General features: G+C 45.1%; 1 protein-coding gene across 1 annotated transcript in view; it reads right to left on the minus strand.

Annotated features, from left to right (window-relative positions):
- The window catches only part of LOC109899769 (GDNF family receptor alpha-1), a 109,033-nt gene that overhangs the window by 14,645 nt on the left and 70,540 nt on the right, over window positions 1-23,848 (minus strand). Inside the window, exons 4-6 of the mRNA XM_020495281.2 lie at window positions 15,921-16,272; window positions 14,459-14,568; window positions 13,474-13,608 (exon numbers count right to left, since the gene is read on the minus strand). Of these exons, the coding sequence (XP_020350870.1) occupies window positions 13,474-13,608; window positions 14,459-14,568; window positions 15,921-16,272 (597 nt within the window). The remainder of the gene's footprint in view (window positions 1-13,473; window positions 13,609-14,458; window positions 14,569-15,920; window positions 16,273-23,848) is intronic.

Genomic DNA, 23,848 nt, shown 5'->3' on the forward strand with positions numbered 1-23,848 from the left:
CATTGAAGTATGCATTCACACCACGCTGCGCTTTGGTCTCCTCACTATGACGATCGTGACAGAATAACCCACCAACAATGGACCAAGCAGCGTGGTAACGGCCAGCAGCAGCAGCGGCAAAGAAAGCAGGACTCATGGACTTGGGAGGAGATTCTAGATGGCGAAGGACCCTGGGCACAACCAGGGGAATATCGCCGCCCCAAAGCAGAGCTGGAGGCAGTGAAAGCAGAGAAGCCCCGGTATGAGGAGGCAGCATGGCAGCGCGGCTGGAAGCCCGAGAGGCAGCCCCAAAAATGTATTGGGGAAGGCACAGGGAGAGTGTGGCAGAGTCAGGACTCAGACCTGAACCATCTCCCCCTGCTAACCATAAAGAGCCAAGGATGGAACCAGAGCCGGTCAGGGCGGAATTGGAGGTGAGCGAAGCAGAGACAGTGAAGGAGTTAATGGGGAGATTGGAGGAGAGAGTTATGAGGGAGGTGCTGTGTTGGTGCCTGAGGCACGACATCCGCCCGACGGAGCGTGTTGGGGATTTGATGTCACCTGGGTCAGCTCTCCATACTCGTCCTGAGGTGCGTGCTAGCCGTCTGGTGAAGACTGTGCCAGCCCCACGCACCAGGCCTCCTGTGCGCCTCCCTAGCCCTGCACGTCCTGTGCCAGCTCTGCGTTACAATTCTCAGAGCCGTGCTTACCGTGGCGGGCGTTGTACTGGTCAGCCACCGTGTTATGCGGTGGAGCGCACGGTGTCCCCAGTATGCGTGCTTAGCCCGGTGCGCTACATCCCAGCTCCCCGCATCTGCCGGGCTAGGGTAAGGATCCAGCTAGGGCGGATGGTGCCAGCCCTGCTCTCAAGATCTCCAGGTCGCCTTCTTGGTCCGGTCAATCCAGTGCCACCTCCACGCACCAGCCCTCTGGTGGCAGCCCCCTGCACCAGGCTTTCTGTGCGTCTCCAGAGTCCAGTACGCCCTGTTCCTCCTCCCCGCACTCGCCCTGAGGTGCGGGGAGGAGTACCACAGTACCACCAGTGCCGGCACCACGCACCAGGCCTACAGTGCGCCTCGTCTGTCCTGAGCAGCCAGAGTCTCCTGTCTGTCCTGAGCCGTCAGAGTCTCCCGTCTGTCCTGAGCCGCCAGAGTCTCCCGTCTGTCCTGAGCCGCCAGAGTCTCCCGTCTGTCCTGATGCCGCTAGAGTCTCCCGTCTGTCCTGAGCTGCTAGAGTCTCCCGTCTGTCCTGAGCTGCTAGAGTCTCCCGTCTGTCCTGAGCTGCTAGAGTCTCCCGTCTGTCCTGAGCTGCTAGAGTCTCCCGTCTGTCCTGAGCTGCTAGAGTCTCCCGTCTGTCCTGAGCTGCTAGAGCCTCCCGTCTGTCCTGAGCCGTCAGAGCCAACAGTCTGTCCTGAGCCGTCGGAGCCGCCAGTCTGTCCTGAGCCGTCGGGACCGCCAGTCTGTCCTGAGCCGTCAGCCAGCCAGGACCTGCCAGAGCCATCTGTCAGCCAGGAGCTGCCAGAGCCGTGAGCCAGCTAGGAGCTTCCAGAGCCGTCAGCCAGTCAGGAGCCGCCAGAGCTGTCAGCCAGCCAGGAGCCACCATAGCCGTCAGCCAGCCAGGGCCAGGAGCCGCCAGAGTCGTCAGCCAGCCAGGAGCCGCCAGAGCCGCCAGCCAGCCAGGAGCCGCCAGAGCCGTCAGCCAGCCAGGAGCCGCCAGAGCCGTAAGACAGCCAGGAGCCGCCAGAGCCGTCAGACAGCCAGGAGCCACCAGAGCCGTCAGCCAGCCAGGAGCCGCCAGAGCTGTCAGCCAGCCAGGAGCCGCCACAGCCGTCAGCCACCAGAGCCGTCAACCAGCCAGGAGCCGCCAGAGCCGTCAGCCAGCCAGGAGCCGCCAGAGCCGTCAGCCAGCCAGGAGCTGCCAGAGCCGTCAGCCAGCCAGGAGCTGCTAGAGCCGTCAGCCAGTCCGGAGCTGCTCCTCAGTCTGGAGCTGCCCTTCAGTCCGGAGCTGCCCCTCAGTCCGGAGCTGCCCCTCAGTCCGGAGGCGCTCCTCAGTCCAGTGGGTCCTTTAATTAGGGTCTTAGACCCAAGGTCGGAGGCGAGGGTCACCACTCTAAAGAGGCCCTTGAAGAGGGCAATGACTATGGTGGAGCGGGGTCCATGTCCACGGCCAGGTGCCCACCCAGACCCTGCCTGTTTGTTTCTATTTTTGTTTCCATGTTTTGTTTGGTCAGGGTGTGATATGAGTGGGCATTCTATGTTGTATGTCTGTATGTCTAGTTTGTCTATTTCTATGTGTTTTGGCCTGATATGGTTCTCAATCAGTGGCAGGTGTTTGTCGTTGTCTCTGATTGGGAACCATATTTAGGTAGCCTGTTTTGTATTGTGGTTCGTGGGTTATTGTCTATGTTATGTTGCATGTTAGCACAGTGTTTCTATAGCAGTCACGGTCGTCTTGTTAGTTAGTTTGTTTTGTTTAGTGTACTTTGTGTTTTTTCGTCAATCATTAAAGTATGCATTCACACCATGCTGCGCTTTGGTCTCCTCACTATGACGATCGTGACACTCTCTCTCTCTTGCTTCTCCTTCATTTTTTTATAAATGAATTTGTTCAAAACTGTTCAACTATTGTATTTCTCTATGAGTCAACTACAAACCACATTTTATACACTGCAGTGCTAGTTAGGTGTAGCCTATGTTTCAGTACTAGATTAATTATCTTATCCTTTGATTGGGTGGACAACATGTTAGTTCATGCTGCAAGCGCTCTGATAGGTCGGAAGACATCCTTTGGAAGAGAGAGAGAGAGAAAGAGAGAGCGAGAGAGAGAGAGAGACAGAGAGAGAGAGAGAGAGAGAAAGAGAGAGCGAGAGAGAGAGCGAGAGAGAGAGAGAAAGAGAGAGCGAGAGAGAGAAAGAGAGAGCGAGAGAGAGAGAGAGAGAGAGAGAGAGAGAGAAAGAGAGAGCGAGAGAGAGAGAGAGAAAGAGAGAGCAAGAGAGAGAAAGAGAGAGCGAGCGAGAGAGAGAGACTACATCTAAGTCCAAAACAAAAAGCTTTTCATAAAGCCATTACTGGAGTAAAACACTATCCATTATTGAGTAATCTTTTCCAAACACTATGGAATAGGTGGGAGAGTACAATCAAATTATATGGAATTACACTGGGGGAAAAACTCTAGTGAGTGTGCTTTAGTTTGGCTGAGCTGAGGGATATGAATATGTTAGCTAGGGACATAATAATAATAACAAAGTGATGATGAGGCTGTTTACCCTATCCATTAGTGTGCATACAACACACCTGGTCTATCTATGAAGTAAAGCAGACAGGGAGATCTGAAGATAGATGGATAGGTGTTATGTACCTCTTTCCCTACTCTTTTTTGTGTGTTTGTTTTAATTGTCAGCGCATTTAGGCTGGAATCTTCTAGGGCTGTAAAGTTCTCTGGCACCGGCACACCTCTCAAAGGCTGGCTGTGAGCGAATAAATTAGAGCTGATTTCATTATCTTGCTGTGAAGAAAGCGGGTGTGCCTCTGAGCCTATCCTAGTGCCCTAATGCTTTGTGCTAGCACAGCAGCGGCCTGATGAGCGTATTGAATTTGTTGATATGGTCTTTTACGGAGCTTTGTTCTCCAACAAAGACTAATTAGAGACACAGCATTAGACTGTGTTGTCTGTCATGACTGATGAGGTGCTTCTCTTGTTTGGGCTCGTATTTAGGCATAAAGCTTGTGCTGTGAAACATGAGTTTAGCTCCCATTTAGCTCTAGCTCTATGTCAGAGGTTTCAATGGAGTTTGAGGAACCCTGCTGAAGCAATCAGCAGCAGTTGAGAAATTCTGACATGTATTACCTACCAGTCAAGCCCCTGAGAATACACCATATACACCCCTAATAGGATGAGTGTTTTCCTACAGGCGTTGACTACAAACTGGACACATAGAAATTGTGTCCTGTTCTTGCTGACAGACGCGAGTGGGGTTGAATACTGGGCCTTTACTCTGCAAACACCATGTCTAAGCAATGTTAGAATCCAGACACACAGGTAGGCCAGGCAGGCTGTTCCAACTGCACAGGAATGCAGTGTTTGTCTTACCCAAAGCAGAGAGAAGATAGAGCACAGGGAATAAACACAGGGAATATCACACTGTGTGCAAACAGCCCCAAATCTGCAGAATCTGCTACTTAATCGTTTCCCTGACAGGAAAAAGTAATTTACCCGACCTTCAACAAGTGCAAACAGCAAATGGGTAAACATGATATCATATCACTCAGTGACATTTGCATCAGCCAAAACACTGACAGACTGAGGCATTAGTGTACAGTGGCCCTCTGTTGAGCCAAACAAATAGGCCCAGGTGCGGTAACACCACATTCAAATAGTTAACAATTAACATTGACTTTATTGCAATAGTCCAAGTTCTTGGGTTTACTTTGCCTAGTCATATTGAACCAATATGTAATCAATCAGTATAGGGATTGGAATTGCTACTGAAGGACAGAGTTAAAGGGAGTAGTTCAGTCAATCCTCCCCTCTCTTTAAAGAGAGATGGTTTTTATAGGAGAGGTAACAAAAGCTAATCTCATTTTTTTTTTAACTAGGAGTGAGTGCTTAGAGGTGGCATAAAGGAACCATGCCACTGTGCCCACTGGAGGTCCATTCATGCTGTTGGCCAGAAGAATAGCGCCATTACTGCTCTCCTAAGTGATTTCTCAGGGGCACAGAGGGAGGATGCACCAAGGGAATTTATGGATTGGTGATAATTCTGCCGGTTACTCAGTGTGACCTCTCTGTTAGGATATTCTTTGTCACAATGCTACTGCTAACGGCAAATGGACCACCAAGAACTCTATATGCCATTTAGCAGAAGTTACTCTACTCTTCCTCCTTTTTAGTGATGTAACAACACTGTAATGCTTTTTTTTTACCAGGTAAGTTGACTGAGAACACATTCTCATTTACAGAAATTACCTGGGGAATAGCTACAGGGGAGAGAAGGGGGGGATGAATGAGCCAATTGCAAACTGGGGATGATTAGGTGACCAGATTGGGAATTTAGCCAGGACACCGGGGTTAAACACACCTACTCTTACAGTAAGTGCCATGGGATCTTTAGTGACCACAGAGAGTCAGGACACCCAATGACCCATCCAAAAGACAGCACTCTACACAAGGTAATGTCTCCCAAGCATTGCCCTGGGGCTTTGGGATATTTTTCTTTAGACCAGAGGAAAGGGTGCCTCCTACTGGCCCTCCAACACCACCAGGTCTCCCATCCAGGGACTGACCAGGACCAACCCTGCATAGCTTCAGAAGCAAAACAGCAGTGGAATGCAGGGTGGTATGCTGCTGGCATCCCTATTGTCATCGCTGAACAACGATGTATGACAAATACTGAACCACCATCACTGTACTGGACTAAAGAATAGTGTGAGAGAACAATAGTAATTTACTCTGTTGAGGGAAATTCAGTTGAGGATTCTTAACCAGGAAAAATATATGCTTAGCATGAGTAGACACAATTCAGCAGCTACGCTTCGTCTACTAATGCCTTCTAAAAGAGACTAGAAGGCCCACTGGTTAAGGGGATAGAGCAAGGCTCTGTCACAGCTCCGGAGCCACACCAGCACTGACGGGTGTGTGAGAGTGCATCTGTCACTGTGTGTTAATGCCGTCTCAGCTTAATGAAATGGGAGAGTAGAGGAAGATAGAGAGAGCGAGTCTACTACTATAACTTGTATTTATTATTATTCATATTGCTATTGTTGTAGTTGCTGTTAATGTTAATGTCATTACCACTTCTACTACTATTATTATTATTATTATTTATTTATTACTGTTAGTCCAATCATTGCTGTTATGTACGTACTTTGGCAATGTAAGTATTTACAGTTTTTCTCAATTGCTAAAACACTAAAACCCATTGGCTGAACAAAGTTCTCAGTTGCCTGGACTCATTTAGCAAATTATGCAGTCTGTTGTCAATACCTTAAACCATTTCACATGGTAAAGCACAATTTGCAGATCTCACTTAAGAAATTTCAGCAAAACTCTAAACACATTCTCATTCTCAAAACACATTCTGCACTCTAATGCACATGTCATCCATACTGGTAAACACAAGTGGCAACAATCAAATACAAATAGAGAACACATGTCATTCATTGAACACAACCACTCAAAATGGATTTAACCTGTTTCAAATTATGCAAAACAACCAATATAAGCCAGTTCAGAGAGCAAACAGATTGTTGAAGTTGGGAAGGAGAAAGTCTGAGAATGGATAGAAGAAACAATGTGAGAGGACGAGGATGAGTTCGTATGCGAGGTGGGCCGACGAGGAGGAAGAGGAGGAAGGCAAGAAAGAGAAAGAGGAGGACGAAGAGGAAGACAAAGAGTGGAAATATCTGATGGAATTCGAGCAACAGTTATAGACCATGTTCTTGTTCATGGACTGACAATGAGGGGAGCAGGACTTAGAGTGCAACCCAATTTGAGCCGATTTTCTGTGTCCACCATAGTAAGGACATTCAGAGAAGAGAACAGGTACAGGATACTACTGTATTTTTGTAATTGCCAATTTACTGTACTACACTATATGCAGCTGTTTCTATAGACATTTGTAAAGTTAATCACTGCATGTATTGTACTGCATGAATATGTATTGTAACTGCACAACTACTTTTTGTAGAATTGCAAGGCTGCCACATGCAGGTGGAAGGACAGCTATATTCACTCTGGAGCAAGAGGCCGTTAGAGTTGGCATGGTCCTTCAAGATAATGCAATACGACTCAGAGAAATTCAGGAACGAGTGATACAAGACAACACACACTTCCAGGGAATCGACAGTGTTAGCATTTCCACAATTTACTGTATCCTCCATCGTAACAGGATGCGAATGAAACAAGTATACAGAGTACCTTTTGGGCACAACTTACTAAGGGTGAAAGAATTGCGAGCTCAGTATGTGCAAGTAAGTGTACATTCAGAAACATTTACTATAATCCAGATTGTCTACAGTACTAACACATACTATGTGAATGACATTACTCTTCAGTACATACAACGTATGTGAATCAGAAGCCTAATTGTACTCTACAGTATAGCACTGTCTCTGTACGACTTACAAAATCCTACATACAGTATATTGTATTTCTACACAGACAATATTTGACTTGGAATCCTTGGACAGACCCCATGAGTTCATCTTTGTCGATGAAGCAGGCCTCAATCTAACAAAGAGGAGAAGGAGAGGTCGAAACATGATTGGACAGCGGGCCATTGTTGAAGTCCCTGGTCAACGAGGTGGCAATGTCACAATCTGTGCTGCTATCAGCAACCATGGTGTTCTACATCACCATGTTACACATATAACACCCAGCACCTTCTAAGATTTATTGCCAATCTAAGATATATTTTATTTTAGCAGCAGGTTCAAGAGCAGCAGGGTCAAGAGCTAAATGAGAATCCCATTCCCACCTATGTGATAGTGTGGGACAATGTCAGTTTCCACTGAGCTGCTCAGGTAAGGGAATGGTTTAACATCAATGGGCAGTTTATGAACTTGTACCTCCCTCCATACTCGCCTTTCCTGAATCCGATTGAGGAGTTTTTCTCCTCTTGGAGATGGAAAGTGTACGATAGACAACCCTACACCAGAGTAAATCTGCTGCAAGCCATGGATTTAGCCTGTGGTGATATAGGTGAGGAATCATGTCAGGGCTGGATACGGCACACAAGAGGCTTCTTCCACCGTTGCCTCAGGAGGGACAATATTGCTTGTGATGTCGACGAAGTGCTCTGGCCTGACCCAGCCCAAAGACAAGAAGAAGCACATTGATCACATGTTTACTCCTTAGATTTTTGTCCCTTTTAGTAGTGTATACTGTAGTACAGTGCATTGTAGGCTATATACTGTACAATGGACAAATTGTATGGCCCTGAACATTGTGCTTTCCATTTATTAACAGTACTGACTGATCAATAGATTTTGATATCAACAAAGAACAAGAATTACAGTATCACAGAGACAAAGGACAGGTTTGTGAGATGCAGGGTACAGTACTGTAAAAATAGGCGCACAAGGAGGAGGAAGAACAGAAAACAAAATTGCAAAGAGCAAAGCAGAGTAGTAATTTCTGATCAATTTTGAGCTACTATGATGTTTTCGTTCATCAAAAGACAATGACGGAAAAATATTAATATTTTTTTAGATGAAACATGTCCTTCTCCCTGAGAATTGTATGTTTTGAACATGTTTTCTATTTTTCGGTGTATTGTTTACTGACTGCTTGAGAGTGTATATCATTTTGATCACATTGTTTATGATTTGAGATCAGTGTTTGATTATGAACACAGGTAAAACTGTTTTGAGGCAAATGTTTCATTTTGCGAGAGGAGTCAGATGTTATGTAAATAGTGATTGAAGATGAGGTTTTGTGTTTAATGTTTTCAGGAAATGGAGCAAGGTTTCAGAAATTATGTTTTAGCAATTGAGAAAAACTGTAACTTTCCATGTCAATAAAGTCTATTGACTTGAATTAGAGAGAGCGAGAGTGAGAGACAGTGAAGGCCCAACCATGCCTTGGCATCTCTGAGGAAATCAGAGGCTAGGCTCTCTGCTTGTGCCATCAAACCCCTGAAACTTATCCAGAATGCCACAGCCCGTCTGGTGTTCAACCTTCCAAAGTTCGAAATATGTCACCCTGTTCCTTCGCACTCTCCACTGGCTCCCAGAACTGCCCCTCCCTACCTTAAGTCTATGCTCAACACTTCCACTTCTCTTTTCTTACTAGCACTAAAAAGTGTTACTTACTATGACAGTGATTTGTAGTCGTCTTACCTAGCTACCTTAAGATGAATGCATTAACTGTAAGTCCCTCGGTATAAGTGTCTACTAAATGACAAAAATGTACATTTTAAATGGGATAGAGGGAGAGATGGACACAGTTTAATTCAGAAAAACTTCACAGGCTCTTCCTGGATGTCTTGAGGAGCCCAGAGACATGTAGTGACAGAGCGAAACACCCCGAATAACCACAGTAGCTTGACCTCTCAATCGTAGTTTTGGAAATCACAGACCTACACTGTAAAAAGTGGGATGACGCTGTTGTTAATCTGAAGTGTTTATACTGATTTGAATGATTGAAAATTACGCTTTGATATGTTCAACCTAATCTATTCACTTTGCCTGAAATCAAATAACAAATTCGACAGATCAATGTGATTTTTAAAAATTGAATGAACATTTCCAAGGACTCTCTATACATCTGTATTGCGGAAGTTCAGCTTTACAGTGTGATTGAAATTCAAAGGCAATTTCTCCACGTTAGTGGAGACCGCATTCACTGAAAACACTGCATGTGTCAGCTCAATTGGAAATTTCCTTTACATTTCTATCGCACAATCTCTAACCCTTCAGCGATACAGATTGAATAGAGCCCTACATTGCTTTCAACACCTCAAGCATCAGAAGAGTTGGATGTGTGGCTTATTGGGGGTGTGGCTTTGAGTTTATTTTTGTCCACCCGTGAGAGTGGTCATTCCGGGTTCATGTGGTCTGTTGTAGTTGTTATTTAAACTTAAAACTGTACACTGCCACCATATGGAATGATACTTGCATAAGAGCATGTGATACTAAAGAGCATGATAAGGTTTATATGTTACAGTGGTCAATGCTTGGTTATGATAGTGTAGCTACTAAATGTGAATGTGTAGTACAAAGAATATTTTTGGAAACATTATTTCAAGTTATTGAACAAACTTAATTTCTTGATTTACAGGGAATGTATTTAATTGCTTGTACCCTAATTGAAGACATTTGGATTGGTAATTCCAAATAAAAATGTGAACTTTGAACAAGATGAAAAAATGGGTTGTCTTTACATGACATTGTCACAGATCCCTCCAGAACATTCCTTACGCACACCTGGCCCTTATTCCCACTGATTGTACTTGTATATATGTGCCCTTTGGTTTCCATTGGGCGGGCGATTATTGTTACAATGTCCGTTGGTGCGTGTGAGTACCTGTTCTGTGTGTGTTTTGGCTTTTGTGCCTTTGTGGATTGCGCAGATGATTACGGGTCTCGTCCCATGTGTTAATCATTGGGCGGGTTTGTTATTTATTCGAGGTACTCCTCGCTCTTTTTGTTTTGGGTTTCTACCCTGTGTTTTGTTACGTGTTTGTTTGGTCTTCGTCCCTGTGCCTTTGCACGGCACTCCGTAATTTGGGCTTAATAAAAACCCTTATTACGCATTCCTGCCCGTCTCCCAAATCCTTCATGCCAGCGTGACAGAAATATTAGTTTGTATAAGTTATAAGGTTTTGAACCAAAGTGTAAAAGTAAGCTGCGTGTTGAAAGAAATAGGTTGCAACTTGAAATACGGGTTTGGTAATCAAATAAAACATTTGGCATTGAATCATCTTTTTGGTTTCAACTCCTTTAAGTTTCAAATGGAAAATCATGTAGTATTTTCTGGGCAGGAAAAAAATGTGGGGAGGGTGCCCAAATCTCCTAACAAATCATGAGTTTGAGTAGACAGTGCTTAAAAACAATCCCCTCAGAAACATGACATCGGTGGACACACCCAAATGAAAATATGCTATAGTGTCACGCCCTGATCTTTTTCACCTGTGCCCTGGGTTTACCAAGCCCTGATTTTTTGACCTGGGTTTTTGCAGACTTTAGTCCAGACATTACTGTAATATTTAGTTTATTATTGTATAAATACTGTTGTATACTGTAGTATTTACTGTAGTGTTTTTGTGGACTGTAGTATAGTGTAGTATTTTGTGTTTTTGCAGAAATTAATGTATTTACCATAGTGTTTCTTCTTTCTCCTTCAGGAAACCTACTGGACAAAAACTAAGAGCAAATTTTCCATAACCTGTATGTAACGGCTGTTTGAAGAAGAGGACCAAGGTGCAGCGTGGTATGTGTTCATGATTTTTAATCAAACGGAACACTAGAACATAAAGTAACAAAGCGGTACAAACAAAACAGTTCTGTCTGTGCAGACACACAAAACAGAAAATAACTACCCACAAAACCCATGTGGGCAAGAGCTACCTAGGTATGGGTCCAAATCAGAGACAATGATAGACAGCTGTCCCTGATTGAGAACCATACCCGGCCAAAAACAAAGAAATGCAAAGACATAGAAAAAAAGAACATGGAATGCCCACCCTAGTCCCTGGCCTAACCAAAATAGAGAATAAAAGCCTCTCTATGGCCAGGGTGTGACACTGTAGGCAGGTAGGTAGGTCTGAACAGATCTTGGCGTGTAGGTTTCTCACTTTTTGGGTAGCACAAATTAGGATATAGGGGAGGGGAATGGATTGGGAAGATGCAAATTAAATACTGTAGTGCTTTTGAGGACATTACCATAGTTTTCTACTGTATACAACAAAATTCTATAGTAAGTACTACACATGATTGAGGGATACTACAGCGTGTAGTATTTTATTCAACAGCAGCGGTTCTCAAACATCTCCTCGGGGACCTCCAGCCATTTCATGTATTTGATCTATTCCAGGGCTAGCACACCTGATTCAACCTAATCATCAAGCCCATGACTAGGTGAATCAGGTGAGCTATTTCAGGGATAAAACAAAATAGTGAAATGTCTGGGGTCCCAGGGGAGAGGTTTAAGAACCACTGTTCCACAGTATACTACAGAATTCTATAGTAAGTACTATAGTATTCTATAGTAAATAGATGTAGGCAATGTGTTCATGTGGGCAATGTGCAGATAGCTAGGCTAGTTCTAGCCACAGCCAGTCAGTGGTTGTAAGCATGCAACGCTGATGTCATGGCGCAAGCAAACGACTCACGATATACACTCATTGAAAATATCCTCCACCAGCGCTAGCCCCCGAAAATGTTTACGGGTTTTTCCCTGGTCTAGGTGTTTATAAGTCTATGGTTGCCTAGATTGGTTCTCAATCAGAGGCAGCTGTTTATCATTGTCTCTGATTGGGGACCATATTTAGGGAGCCATATTCCATGGATAGTATTCCTTGTTCTGCACTAGCCATATTGCTTCACGGTTAGTTTTGTTGTTTTGTTTAGTTCTGTTCAGTGTTCTCTCTTTAATTAAAGAGTGATGTTCGCTTACCACGCTGCGCCTTGGTCTCCTCTTTATGATGACCGTGACATATATATATGTTTTTTCTTTGTACATAAAAGACTGTAAACACACCAGCAAATCAGCTCCAAGTGATTTTCATTTTGGAAATCTGTTCCAAAGTATTCCCATGCAAAATATAGATATATGAGATCATATACAAATGTAAGCAATGTTTGAAATTATTATGTTTTAGTCAAATATATCTGTTTAGGCTTCTAGATGTCACTATGCAGTCTGAAAATTATTTATAATTATGTTCTGGCCCCCTGACAAAGGAAAGGGGGATACCTAATCAGTTGTAGAACTGAATGCATTCAACTGAACTGTGTCTTCCGCATGTAACCCAACTACTGAATCAGAGAGGTGCAGGGGGCAGTCTTAATCGACATCTTCAGTGCCCAGGGAGCAGTTGTTGTTGGGGGTTAACTGCTTTGCTCAGGGACAGAATGACAGATTTTTACCATGTCGGCTCGGGGATTCGATCCAGCAACCTTTTGGTTACTGGCCCAACACTCCTATCCGCCAGGCTACCTGCTCAATATCTTTTTATTTATTGAGGCTAAATCAAGTTGATGATCCGAGAGAGACTACTCAATGGCTTTCTTTCTCAAAACTAAAACCCAAAAGCAGTGGGTCAAAAAGACTTCAATGACACTGAAATTCCACTAAAGAAATGTCTCTATTGCGATAATGCTGTGTTGTGATCATTGTCACATTGAGAATAAATGTATTTATAAAACACTATCTCTATAATACAGTGAAAATAAACGTATGCACAGGGTCAGTGAGAGCATGACTATATTGGGTACTACTGGTTTTGACAGAAATAAAGCGCTGAGAGACAATGCCATACCAATAACACAGCAGAGGAAGTTGAGCTGTGATTGCACAAAGAGAAGCACCACAGCCATGGATCTGCTATCTCCAGAGGCCTGACACCTTGTGATAGTGAAGCAGCCATATTTATTAAAGGAGGAGAGGATGGAGAGGGAGGGAGGGGAGGTAGGTTAATTAAAGCTGTCTGATATGTGAAAGGACGGTCATAGAGTTAGAAGACAATGCCCTGGTTGCTGATCTGCGCTATGCGGATATTGGAACCCTTTACTCACACACACAAACATATATTCACGTGTGCAGGCATGCACCCACACAGCCTTATCGCTGTTTCTTCCTCCTCTCTCTCTGCTTTTCTGCTCCATCGGCAAAGAGCTCACAGGAGAGATGGAGTATCACTTGGGAGAGAGGGAGGATGAAGGTGAGAGGGGGATGAACAATTGGCAGGAGACCCACAATGAAAGGTTGGAGGAGACAGGAAACTGGTAAGTGAATGAAGCGGAGAGGACAGGAGGAGGCTGGTCAGTCACTCACGGAGGCAGGTGTTGTCTGTGAAGAACTCTGTGAACTTGTCACACTCCTCCTTGCCATTGCCACTGCTGCTGCAGTCACAGTAGGGAACAACACTGATCTTAGGAGAACGCAGGTAGTTGGGTGTCATCACTGTACCTATAAGGAGGGGGGAAGAAACACAGTAGATTACTTAAAGAAACAGAGTTTATCTACCATATTGTTTTCTAAAGACATGTTATTCTCTGTGGCAGACAAAATAGTTTCCACCTCCCATTTCCCCAAACCATCATGCAATGTTGAATCCCTATCATACTGCAACTGTTAGCCCCTCAACATTTCAAGCTAGATTTTCATCCAATTGTCTGAACAACATGTAACACTGGAATCATCATGGAGTATTTCCAAAGGCAGTGTGACAAATAAGGTTTCTTCCTCTTTGTAGGAAACTAAAGAGCTGCAGTCAGAGATTTCTTGCTTCCTCAATGCATTGTTCCTCTACTGGCGTCCGTCCAAACAAGCCATTTTTGTTTTGCAGCAAAATGAATTGCCGTTTTGCTGGTTGCTGTGTGTACTATCTGCTACAGCTGTGCTAGTACGGGAAATGTGACGGCTTGAGCTAGGATGGGTCCCTCAGCACACAGAAGCAGAAGATAAAGGAGACTAATCTTCTCTACACACTTTCCTCCTCTTTCTTTATCTCTTTCACACGCTCATTCTCTCCCTCTATTGCATTTTCTACAACTATGAGTCTTGGTTTCCTTGGTTTCCTCTGAACAATGAGCTAATTTCATCAAATTATGTGAAGGGGCATGAGGAAGTGGTGTGACGTTGGTTTGTGCTGTGCTAGAGCGAATATGGGAAAGGGTTTCTCTGACAGATGACCATAGCAACAGGAATGAGATCCACTCAGGGGACAGTATAAAGATTCAGTGAGAAAATGAGACCATAGGAAGACTCATCAATGTGTGTGAGGAAAGGTTGACCAATAGAGACGGGAGAGACTCACCGATAAGGCCAGAGTAGGAGAGCAGGCAGTCAGCGTAGTTCTCCTTAAGACAGCCAGAGAGAGAGCGTGGCTCAGACTGGCAGTTGGCAAAGAAATCAGCCAGACGGGACCTGAAAGACGCAACAAAAACAGTGAGTGTATCTGAACTTTCATATCTCTCTTATAAAGCGAACCGTCACAGTCAAATACACAACATCAAAAGCACTCGTACTGATGCACACACACCCACGCACACACACACACACACCCACGGACACACGCCCACGGACACGCGGGCACGCAAACTCACACACACACACACACACACACACACACACACACACACACACACAGCATGGCTGGGTCTGTGTTGATTCTACTCGGTGATACACGTCCCATATGGTGAAGGAGCAGCCAACAAGTATGCCTGGTTTTATAATCCTTCCCCACAAACAGAGAGGAGCTCTGGATACCACTCATGATGGAGTTGGGATGCTAAGTACCACCTGGTGTTACACCTTTGTTGAGAAGGGAAAGAGAGCAGGAACAATAACATTTTGCTAACTGAAGAGTTAGAAAATAAGAGAAATATGGAGACAAAGAGAGAGAGCGAGCGAGCAAGCGAGAGATCGAGAGAGAGCGAGAGAAAGAGTTAGCGAGAGCGAGAGCGAGAGAGAGAGACACTGCACAGCCCTGAGGCTGGAATCGAAATGGAACCAATTTATTTGCACTAATGCCTCCATTTAATCCCAGACAGAGTGCTGTAGCTCTAGAGGCAATGGCAGACGTCACTCATTGAGTCCAGTCTGTTTCGCTGCATTTCAATACAGCCTCTATTACTGCCAATGATACACAGGCCACTTATCCCAAACACATCCAATCCCCTGCCCAGTTATCCTAGCCTGAATGCTGCTATATGACAGCTAAATGAAACACTTAAGGCAGAAAAGACATGCATTCAGAAAGAGAATTGGAGTGTTTCACTGCTTAACCTGAATACTCTCTGTTAGTGTAGGTTGATTTAGTGTTTGCTTATATGCATTACATGTTGAATGGTAATGGTTTATTCCTGATGCAGTCTCCCAACATAGTATCCAGTTATCTTAACAGGTTGGTTTATGGTGTTTTTCACAGCTTTTATCAGGGCTTGGTATATTTCCCCACACCTCGAAGGTATGATAGCAACCTCCATGCTGTGCTAACTTAGACACTCCATCACTTTGGTGGTGGGCTAGGACCTGTATTCTGTAGCACCTCTTCACATTACAGAGGATGCTATCTGAAAGACGGCTTGGGGTAATACACTGTTGACTTAAATGTAATTTTAACCATACACTGACATTGGTCAGTCTGTGTTGTAAATGTGGAGTCAGACACGTGAGACTACGTGATTGTTTGCTATGTTACATGTTTGATGCTGTTGGTCTTGCAAGATGCCTGTGTACTATATTACGTACTCTGACAACTGTTTATCCTAGTGTACCTGCAGATGTAGTTGGTCTTGCAAGAGGCCTGCAAGGAGAGACAGTTGGGCTTTTCCTTGTCCTCATAGGAACAGACTGGTACAATGGTTTGGCGCCGGCGCTCGGAGCAGGCCGACTGATCGCCGGCTGGACAGGAACAGAACAGCATCCCGTAGCTGTGCTTGGGTGGCACCTTGTCAAAGAACTGCCGCAGGGCCTTGTGGCACTTGCGCTTGTTGCAGACCTCCGCAGTGGAGACACGGCTGGTGCAGGGGCTGATGTAGGCTGAGCGGTACTTCTTACAGGTGTCATTCAGGTTGCAGGCCTTGGCTGCGTTCAGACAGTTGTTTTCCCTCGTCACTGCGGGCTCGCCTGTCATAAAAAGGACAACAGGGTAAGTTCAGTTTCCATCATCTCTAGATTCGTAATCTATTGATTGATATAGATTGATAACACTGTCTATAATATGAACCGGATTGAACCTAACTAAATTGAGAGAGAGCTAGACAGAGTTATGCATCACTTGACCAAACTAATATTTGAGTGGATGGAAAAAAGAAGCAATATGTAAATACTTTAGGAACCTTGAAAACTTCCCCCATAATGATCTCTTCCTGGCCGTTGCTGATTGCTATCAAGCCGCCCATTTACTGCTAACCCTTTTTCTCACCCTAAATCAAACAGTGCCCCTCCTCTCGGCAGCCCTGCAGGCCAAACAAATATGCAGCTCTCCTGAACGTCGGAGTCATCAAAGCATCCGGCGCCACGGCCTGCTCATCTGTCAGGTCTCACTAATTGGCAGCTTTCTTACAGATCCCTCATTAATTAACATTTCAAGAGATTTTGGGGAAAATGGTGCAACAACAGCATTTTTCGGCAATAAAAAATGGGAGCAGTTGGTTGGTGGAAGTCAGCTTGAGACGAGTGGTACGTGTCACGCTCAGAAAATAGTGTTAAGAATAAGACTCTCTCACACTTTGATTTCAATGTAAAACCTTAGCCCCAGGAAAGAGAGACAACTGCTAGACACAAGTCTGTGAAAATTAGAGTAGAGTACCCCTGCCACACACTCCCTCCACAGTGAAAACACTAACACACTGTTTCTGGTGCTGTAGACAGGAAGTGCCTTCTCTAAAGGTCGTAGATGTGCATTCAGGGTACCCGCTGGTCCCTGCGGCCAATCCCAGATGACTGGCAGGGCCGGTCTGGCCAGCTGGGGTTCACTGTGACCTTTCACTGAGATCTGGAAGTTCTCCTTCACTCAGTCTGTCTGTGCTGCTCTGCTCTGCTCAATGACCAGACACATACATTCTGTCTAGAGAGAAGTACTCTACAGCTGCCTGGGAGATGCCTCTCCTGTCATCTGCTGGACCTGAAGTCAGTCAGTCCGTCTAACACCAATAATAGGACAGCAGCCAAATGAGGACAGACCTGACCAGACATCCTCCCCCTCCTGTGTCCCCAAAAGGGCCTTTGGAAAAAAACAGAGTTCTGAGTTATGTTTGTCTGTGTGAGCATGTGAGAGTTTATACTGTATTAGCATGTGTGGACCTGTGCATCTGTGCATCTGTGTGTGTCAAATCAAATTTTATTTGTCACATGCGCCGAATACAACAGGTGTAGACTTTACCGTGGAATTCTTACTTACAAGCCCTCTCCCAACAATGCAGAGTTAAAAAGTAAGAAAAATGTGCATTAAAAAAAGGAAATAGTTACACAATAAAGTAACAAATCAAAACAAATTTCTAATCAAAAGTGAGTGTTCATAGAGCCGGTACAAGAGAGTCAGTGTGTGTTTGCATTTGTGGTATGGTGTGTATCTGCGTATGTGGGTGTCATGTGCCATGCAGCTGTCCAGTTACTCAGTCGTCTGTCTCCTCTCTCCCACAGAGGTAGGCTGCGGTGTGTCAGGACCCTCTCCACATCCCTCTCTGCTGCACCCCTAGTGTCAGAGAACACATCTGCTGAACCCCGAGTACGTTGCTGGCAGATGGCACCGTCTCTCAGGCAAACACACACACACACACACACACACACACACACACACACACACACACACACACACACACACACACACACACACACACCATCTATCCAGTTTTTGCCCCATACATCCCTTCCTGCACATGCTCCCCTCCCATTGTCTCTCCCCTTCCCCCCTTACAGGCCCACACAGGGCTGGGGCCATCTGGTCTCTTCATATGGAGCTGGAGCCCCCCAGCAGCTTTTGTTACCGATACAGCCTCAAATTGATTATCATGTCGCCTGTTTCCTCCAACCCCCTCCCTAATTTAAATTACCACGGGGCTCTAGGTCGAGTAATGACCTCTTCCTCCTCCTCCAATCCACAGAACAAGAAAACAAGGCATAATATTTTGGGAATGTTCCCTCCTGAGAGATTGCTATGTATAATGTATGTGCGCAAAAATCTTTGTCATCTTTACAATTGTCTTTATCTGTTGTTGTATAGTACTGTCTTGTGGCTAGCTCATGACTTGCAGATTATTGTAGACACACCAACCAGGATTAAGGGGCAGGGCAATTTGTGACTGTTGTTGTTTTGGTAATCAGTGGCTTTATTGCATTGCTCCGCTTTCTTGACATCTCAGTCGTCCAGGCCCTAATTTTGTCGCACCTGGACTACTGCCCAGTTGTGTGGTCAAGTGCGGCAAAGAGGAACATAGGTCAATTGCAGTTGGTCCAGAACAGAGCAGCACGTATTGCACTTAGATATACACAGAGGGTCGAACGTCAGTAACATGCATGTCAGTCTCTCCTGGCACAAAGTTGAGGAGAGATTGACTGCATCACTATTGGTCTTTGTGCGAGGTGTTGATGTGTTGAAGGTAACCAAACTGTCTGTTCAAGCAGTCGGCACACAGTTCAGACACTCATCAGTACGACACAAGACATGCAATCAGAGGTCTCTTCACAGTCCCCAGGTCCAGAACAGAGGCTGGGAAACACACAGTATTAAAGAGCCATGACTACATGGAACTCTCTGCTACCCTAGGTAACTCAAACTAGCAATACAACCAGATCAAAAACACGGATAAAAGAACGACTTACAGCACAACGGGGACTGTGAAGAGAGAGCCATTTTTATATATTTTGTATTGTAATTTGTATTTGTATTTCCACAGTATTATTTATTTTTATAGGCAAGACAGTTAAGAACAAATTCTTATTTACAATGACGGCCTAGGAACAGTGGGTTAACAGCCTTGTTCAGGGGCAGAACGACAGATTTTTACCTTGTCAGTTTGGGGATTTGATCCACCAACCTTTTAGTTACTGGCCCAACACGCTGACTGCTAGATTACCTGCCACCCTGTTATGTAGTTGGGCTTGCACAAATTCTTGGCTTGCATGATCTGGAACAGCTCATAGGGTAGGAGCCATCATATATTATGTATACTATGTTATTATATTATGTGTACTATGTATTTTATGCATTTTATTTGTTTAGCTTTGTTTCCTGTTTGGACCCCGGAAGAGTCGTCGCTACCTGTTATTTGGAATTTTTGTTATTTTATTAGCATCCCCATTAGTTGTTTTGAAAGCAGTCATGCTTCATGACATAATACAGAATATTAATAGACAATAACAGCTCAAGGACAGAACTACATACATTTGAAAATGGTACACATGGCCCACAAATCAACACATGGCCCACAAATCAACACATGGCCCACAAATCAACACATGCACACAAAATATCTAGGTCAAATAGGGGGAGGGGTTTGCCGTGAGGTGTTGCTTTATCTGTTTTTTTAAACCAGGTTTGCTGTTCATTTGAGCAATATGAGATAGAAGGGAATCAATGAAATAATGGCACTATATAATACTGTACGCTTTCTTGAATTTCTTCTGGATTTGGGGGCTGTGAAAAGACCCCTGGTGGCATGTCTGATAGGGTAAGTGTGTGTGTCAGAGCTGTGTGTAAGTTGACTATGCAAACAATTTAGAATTTTAGAATTAATGTTTATTATAAAATCCAGTGATCCAGTCAGTCTTTCTTCAACACTGGAATGCATAGTAATTATATTAGCCCTGATTACAATGAAGAGCAAGACATGCAGCTCTGTTCTGGGCCAGCTGCAGCTTAACTAGGTCTTTCTATGTAGTACTTGACCACATGACTAGATAATAATAATCAAGATAAGACTAAACTAATGTGGTGTCAAAAAAGCAGAGTATTTCTTTATTATGGAGAGACCTCTCCCCATCTGTACAACCATTGAAACTATATGTTTTGACCATGACGACCAGTTTACGATATAAGGTAACACCAAGTAATTTAGTCTCTTCAACTTGTTCAACAGACATACCATTCATTACCAGATTCAGCTGAAGCTTAGAGTTTCTCGTCTCCTAGGTAATCAGCAATTAGTACCAGGAGGTGTGCTCTTCACCCTTGCAAGGCAATTAGTATTAGTACATCAGTGCCATGTGAGTGTTGGTCTCAATGCAAAAATAAGACCATCGCCAAAACAAAGATATTATTGCCAAGTTGTTCTGCGGAGTTGTTCGAGGAAGGAAAGAGTGGAAGGCTCCACACCACTCTCTCACACTATTTTACCTAGTTATTTTCAGATGATCTCAAATGTGTGTGTTTTCTATACCTGTTCGCTCCTCATCCGGAAGGCTTTACAGACAGGCCCACCACTTGACTGCAACGTCTGCCTCTAACCCTAGGAAACTCCTTTCCACCTCCTCCCTCCTTAGTCCTCCACCCCTTCCCCTCCCTCTCTGCGGACAACTTTGAAAAGAAGGGTGATGACATCCGCTCCTCATTCACTCAGCTGATTGAGTCCACTGGTTGCATTCACACAGAACTCCCCTACGCCTTGGTCTCTTTCTCCCCTCTCTCTGCAGATTAAATCCTGGAACTAGTGAGGTCCGGCGGCCTGACAACCTGCCCGCTTGACCCTTACCCTCCTCCCTTCTCCAGACCATCTCTGTAGACCTTCTCCCATTCCTCACTTACCTCAACTCATCCCTGACCATGACTGCATTCCCTCTGACATCAAAATGGCACGAGTTGCTCCCCTCCTCAAGAAACCAAAACTCAACTCCTCTAACGTCAAAAACTACAGACCGGCATCCCTTTCTTTTCTTTCTAAAACACTTGAGCACGCTGTCTCTGACCAACTCTCTCTTGTTATCTCTCTTAGAACGATCATCTTGACCCTAAACCAGTCAAGTGACGTCACTCAGTCACTTCAAGACGGGTCACTCAACTGAGACTGCTCTTCTCTGTGTCACCGAGGCTCTCCACACTGCCAAAGCTGACTCTCTGTCCTCTGTTCTTCCTATCAGCTGCCTTTGACACTGTGAACAATCAGATCCTCCTCTCCACCCTCTCAGGGCTGGGAGTCTCAGGCTCTGCACATTCTTGGATTGCATTCTACCTAGCAGGCCGCCCCTACCGGGTGACTACTGTTGTCCCCCAGGTCTCGGTTCTAGACCCTCTCCTCTTCTTTCTATACACCAAGTTACTCTGCTCCGTCATATCCTCACATGGTCTCTTCTATCATTGCTATGCAGATGACACTGAACTACTTTTCTTCTTGTGACACCCATGCATTTCTGCGTGCCTGGAAGATATCTCAGCTTGGATGTCGGCCCACTACCTCAAACTCAACCTTGATAAGACGGAGCTGCTCAAAGACCTCTCCATCACGGATGCAAAAGGTGTCCCCTCCCAGAGTGCAAAGATCCTTGGCTTGACCATGGACATCACCCTGTCATTCTCTGCAAACATCAAAGCAGTGACTTGATCCTACAAGTTAATTCTCGACAACATCCATAGCGTACAACCCTAACTCACACAGGAAGCGTATGTGTACACCTGCTCGTCAAACATCTCATTCCAGTCATGGGCATTAATATGGAGTTGGTCTCCCCTTTGCTGCTATAACAGCCTCCACTCTTCAGGGAAGGTTTTCGACTAGATGTTGAAAAATTGCTGCTGTATGGACCTCGCTTTATGCACGGGGCATTGTCATGTTGAAACAGGAAAGGGCCTTCCCCAAAATGTCACCGCAAAGTTGGCAGCAAAGAATTGTCTAGAACGTCATTGTATGCTTTAGCGTTAAGATTTCCCTTCATTGGAACTAAGGGGCCTCCACGAACCATGAAAAACAGCCCCAGAACATTATTCCTCATCCACCAAAATGTACAGTTGGCACTATGCATTGAGGCAGGTAGCATTCTCCTGGCATCTGCTAAATCCAGATTAGTCCGTCAAACTGCCAGATGGTGAAGCGTGATTCATCACGCCAGAGAATGCATTTCCACTGCTCCAGAGTCCACCACTCCAGCCGACGCTTGATATTGCACATGGAGATTTTAGGTTTGAGAGTGGCATCTCGGCCATGGAAACCCATTTCATGAAGCTCCCAACCAACAGTTATTGTGCTGACATTGCTTCCAGAGGCAGTTTGGAACTCGGTAGTGAGTGCTGCAACCAAGGACAGACAATGTTAACGTGCTACACGCTTCAGCACTCGGCAGTTCTGTTCTGTGAGCTTGTGTGGCCTACCACTTCACGGCTGAGCCGTTGTTGCTCCTAGACGTTTGCACTTCAGAATAACAGCACTTCCAGTTGCCCGGGTCAGCTCTAGCAAAGCAGAAAGTTGACGAACTGCTCTTATTCGTTGACGAACTAATAAGGTCCCACAGTTGACAGTACATGTAAGAGCATGGAATTGTCCATAGAGATCTGAGACAGGATTGTGTCGAGGCACAGATCTGGGCAAAGGTACCAAAATAATTCTGCAGCATTGAAGGCCCCCAACAACACAGTGGCCTCCATCATTCTTAAATTGAAGAAGTTTGGAACCACCAAGACTCCTAGAGCTAGCCGCCCGGCCAAACTGAGCAACAGGGGGAGAAGGGTCTTGGTCTGGGAGGTGACCACGAACCCGATGGTCACTGACAGAGCTCTAAAGTTCCTCTGTGGAGATGGGAGGACCTTCCAGAAGAACAACTATCTCTGCAGCACTCCACCAATCAGGCCTTTCAAGTAGAGTGACCAGACAGAAGCCACTCAGTAAAAGGCACATGACAGCATGCTTGGAGTTTGCCAAAAGGCACCTAAAGGACTCTTAGACCATGAGAAACAAGATTCTCTGGTCTGATGAAACCAAGATTGAACTCTTTGGCCTGAATGCCAAGTTTTACGTCTGGAGGAAACCTAGCACCATCTCTATGGTGAAGCATGGTGGTGGCAGCATCATGCGGTGGGGATGTTTTTCAGGGACGGGGACTGGGAGAGTAGTCAGGATCTAGGCAAAGAAGAATGGAGCAAAGAACAGAGAGATCCTTGATAAAAACCTGCTCCAGAGCACTCAGGACCTCAGACTGTGGTGAAGGTTCACCTTCCAACAGAACAACAACCCTAAGCACACAGCCATGACAACGCAGGAATGGCTTCGAGAGAAGTCTTTGAGTGGCCCAGCCAGAGCCTGGACTTGAACCTGATCAAACTTCTCTGGACAAACCTGAAAATAACTGTGCAGCAACACTCCCCATCCAACCTGACAGATCCTGAGAGGATCTGCAGAGAAGAATGGGAGATACTCCCCAAATACAGGTGTGCCAAGCTTGTAGCGTCATACCCAAGACGATTTGAGGCTGTAATCGCTGCCAAAGGTGCTTCAACAAAGTACTGAGTAAAGGGTCTGAATACTAATGTAAATGTGATATCAGTTTTTTCTAAAACCTTGTTTATGATTTGTCATTATGGGTTATTCATCCCTTAAACACTTTTATGCACCCTGGCTAGGCCATTAGCAATCAGCGGATGATCAGAGAGGGACTTGATTAAACCAAGGCTTCAATTACACCCTCAATATGGATCGTATACATGTCCACCTGTATATAACCTGCACCTCAGTGGGTGTGCCAGCCATGATGCAGGTGACTGGTGATATAACCAGAG

Source organism: Oncorhynchus kisutch, linkage group LG11 (genome assembly GCF_002021735.2).
Source record: "Oncorhynchus kisutch isolate 150728-3 linkage group LG11, Okis_V2, whole genome shotgun sequence".
Lineage (NCBI taxonomy): Eukaryota > Metazoa > Chordata > Actinopteri > Salmoniformes > Salmonidae > Oncorhynchus > Oncorhynchus kisutch.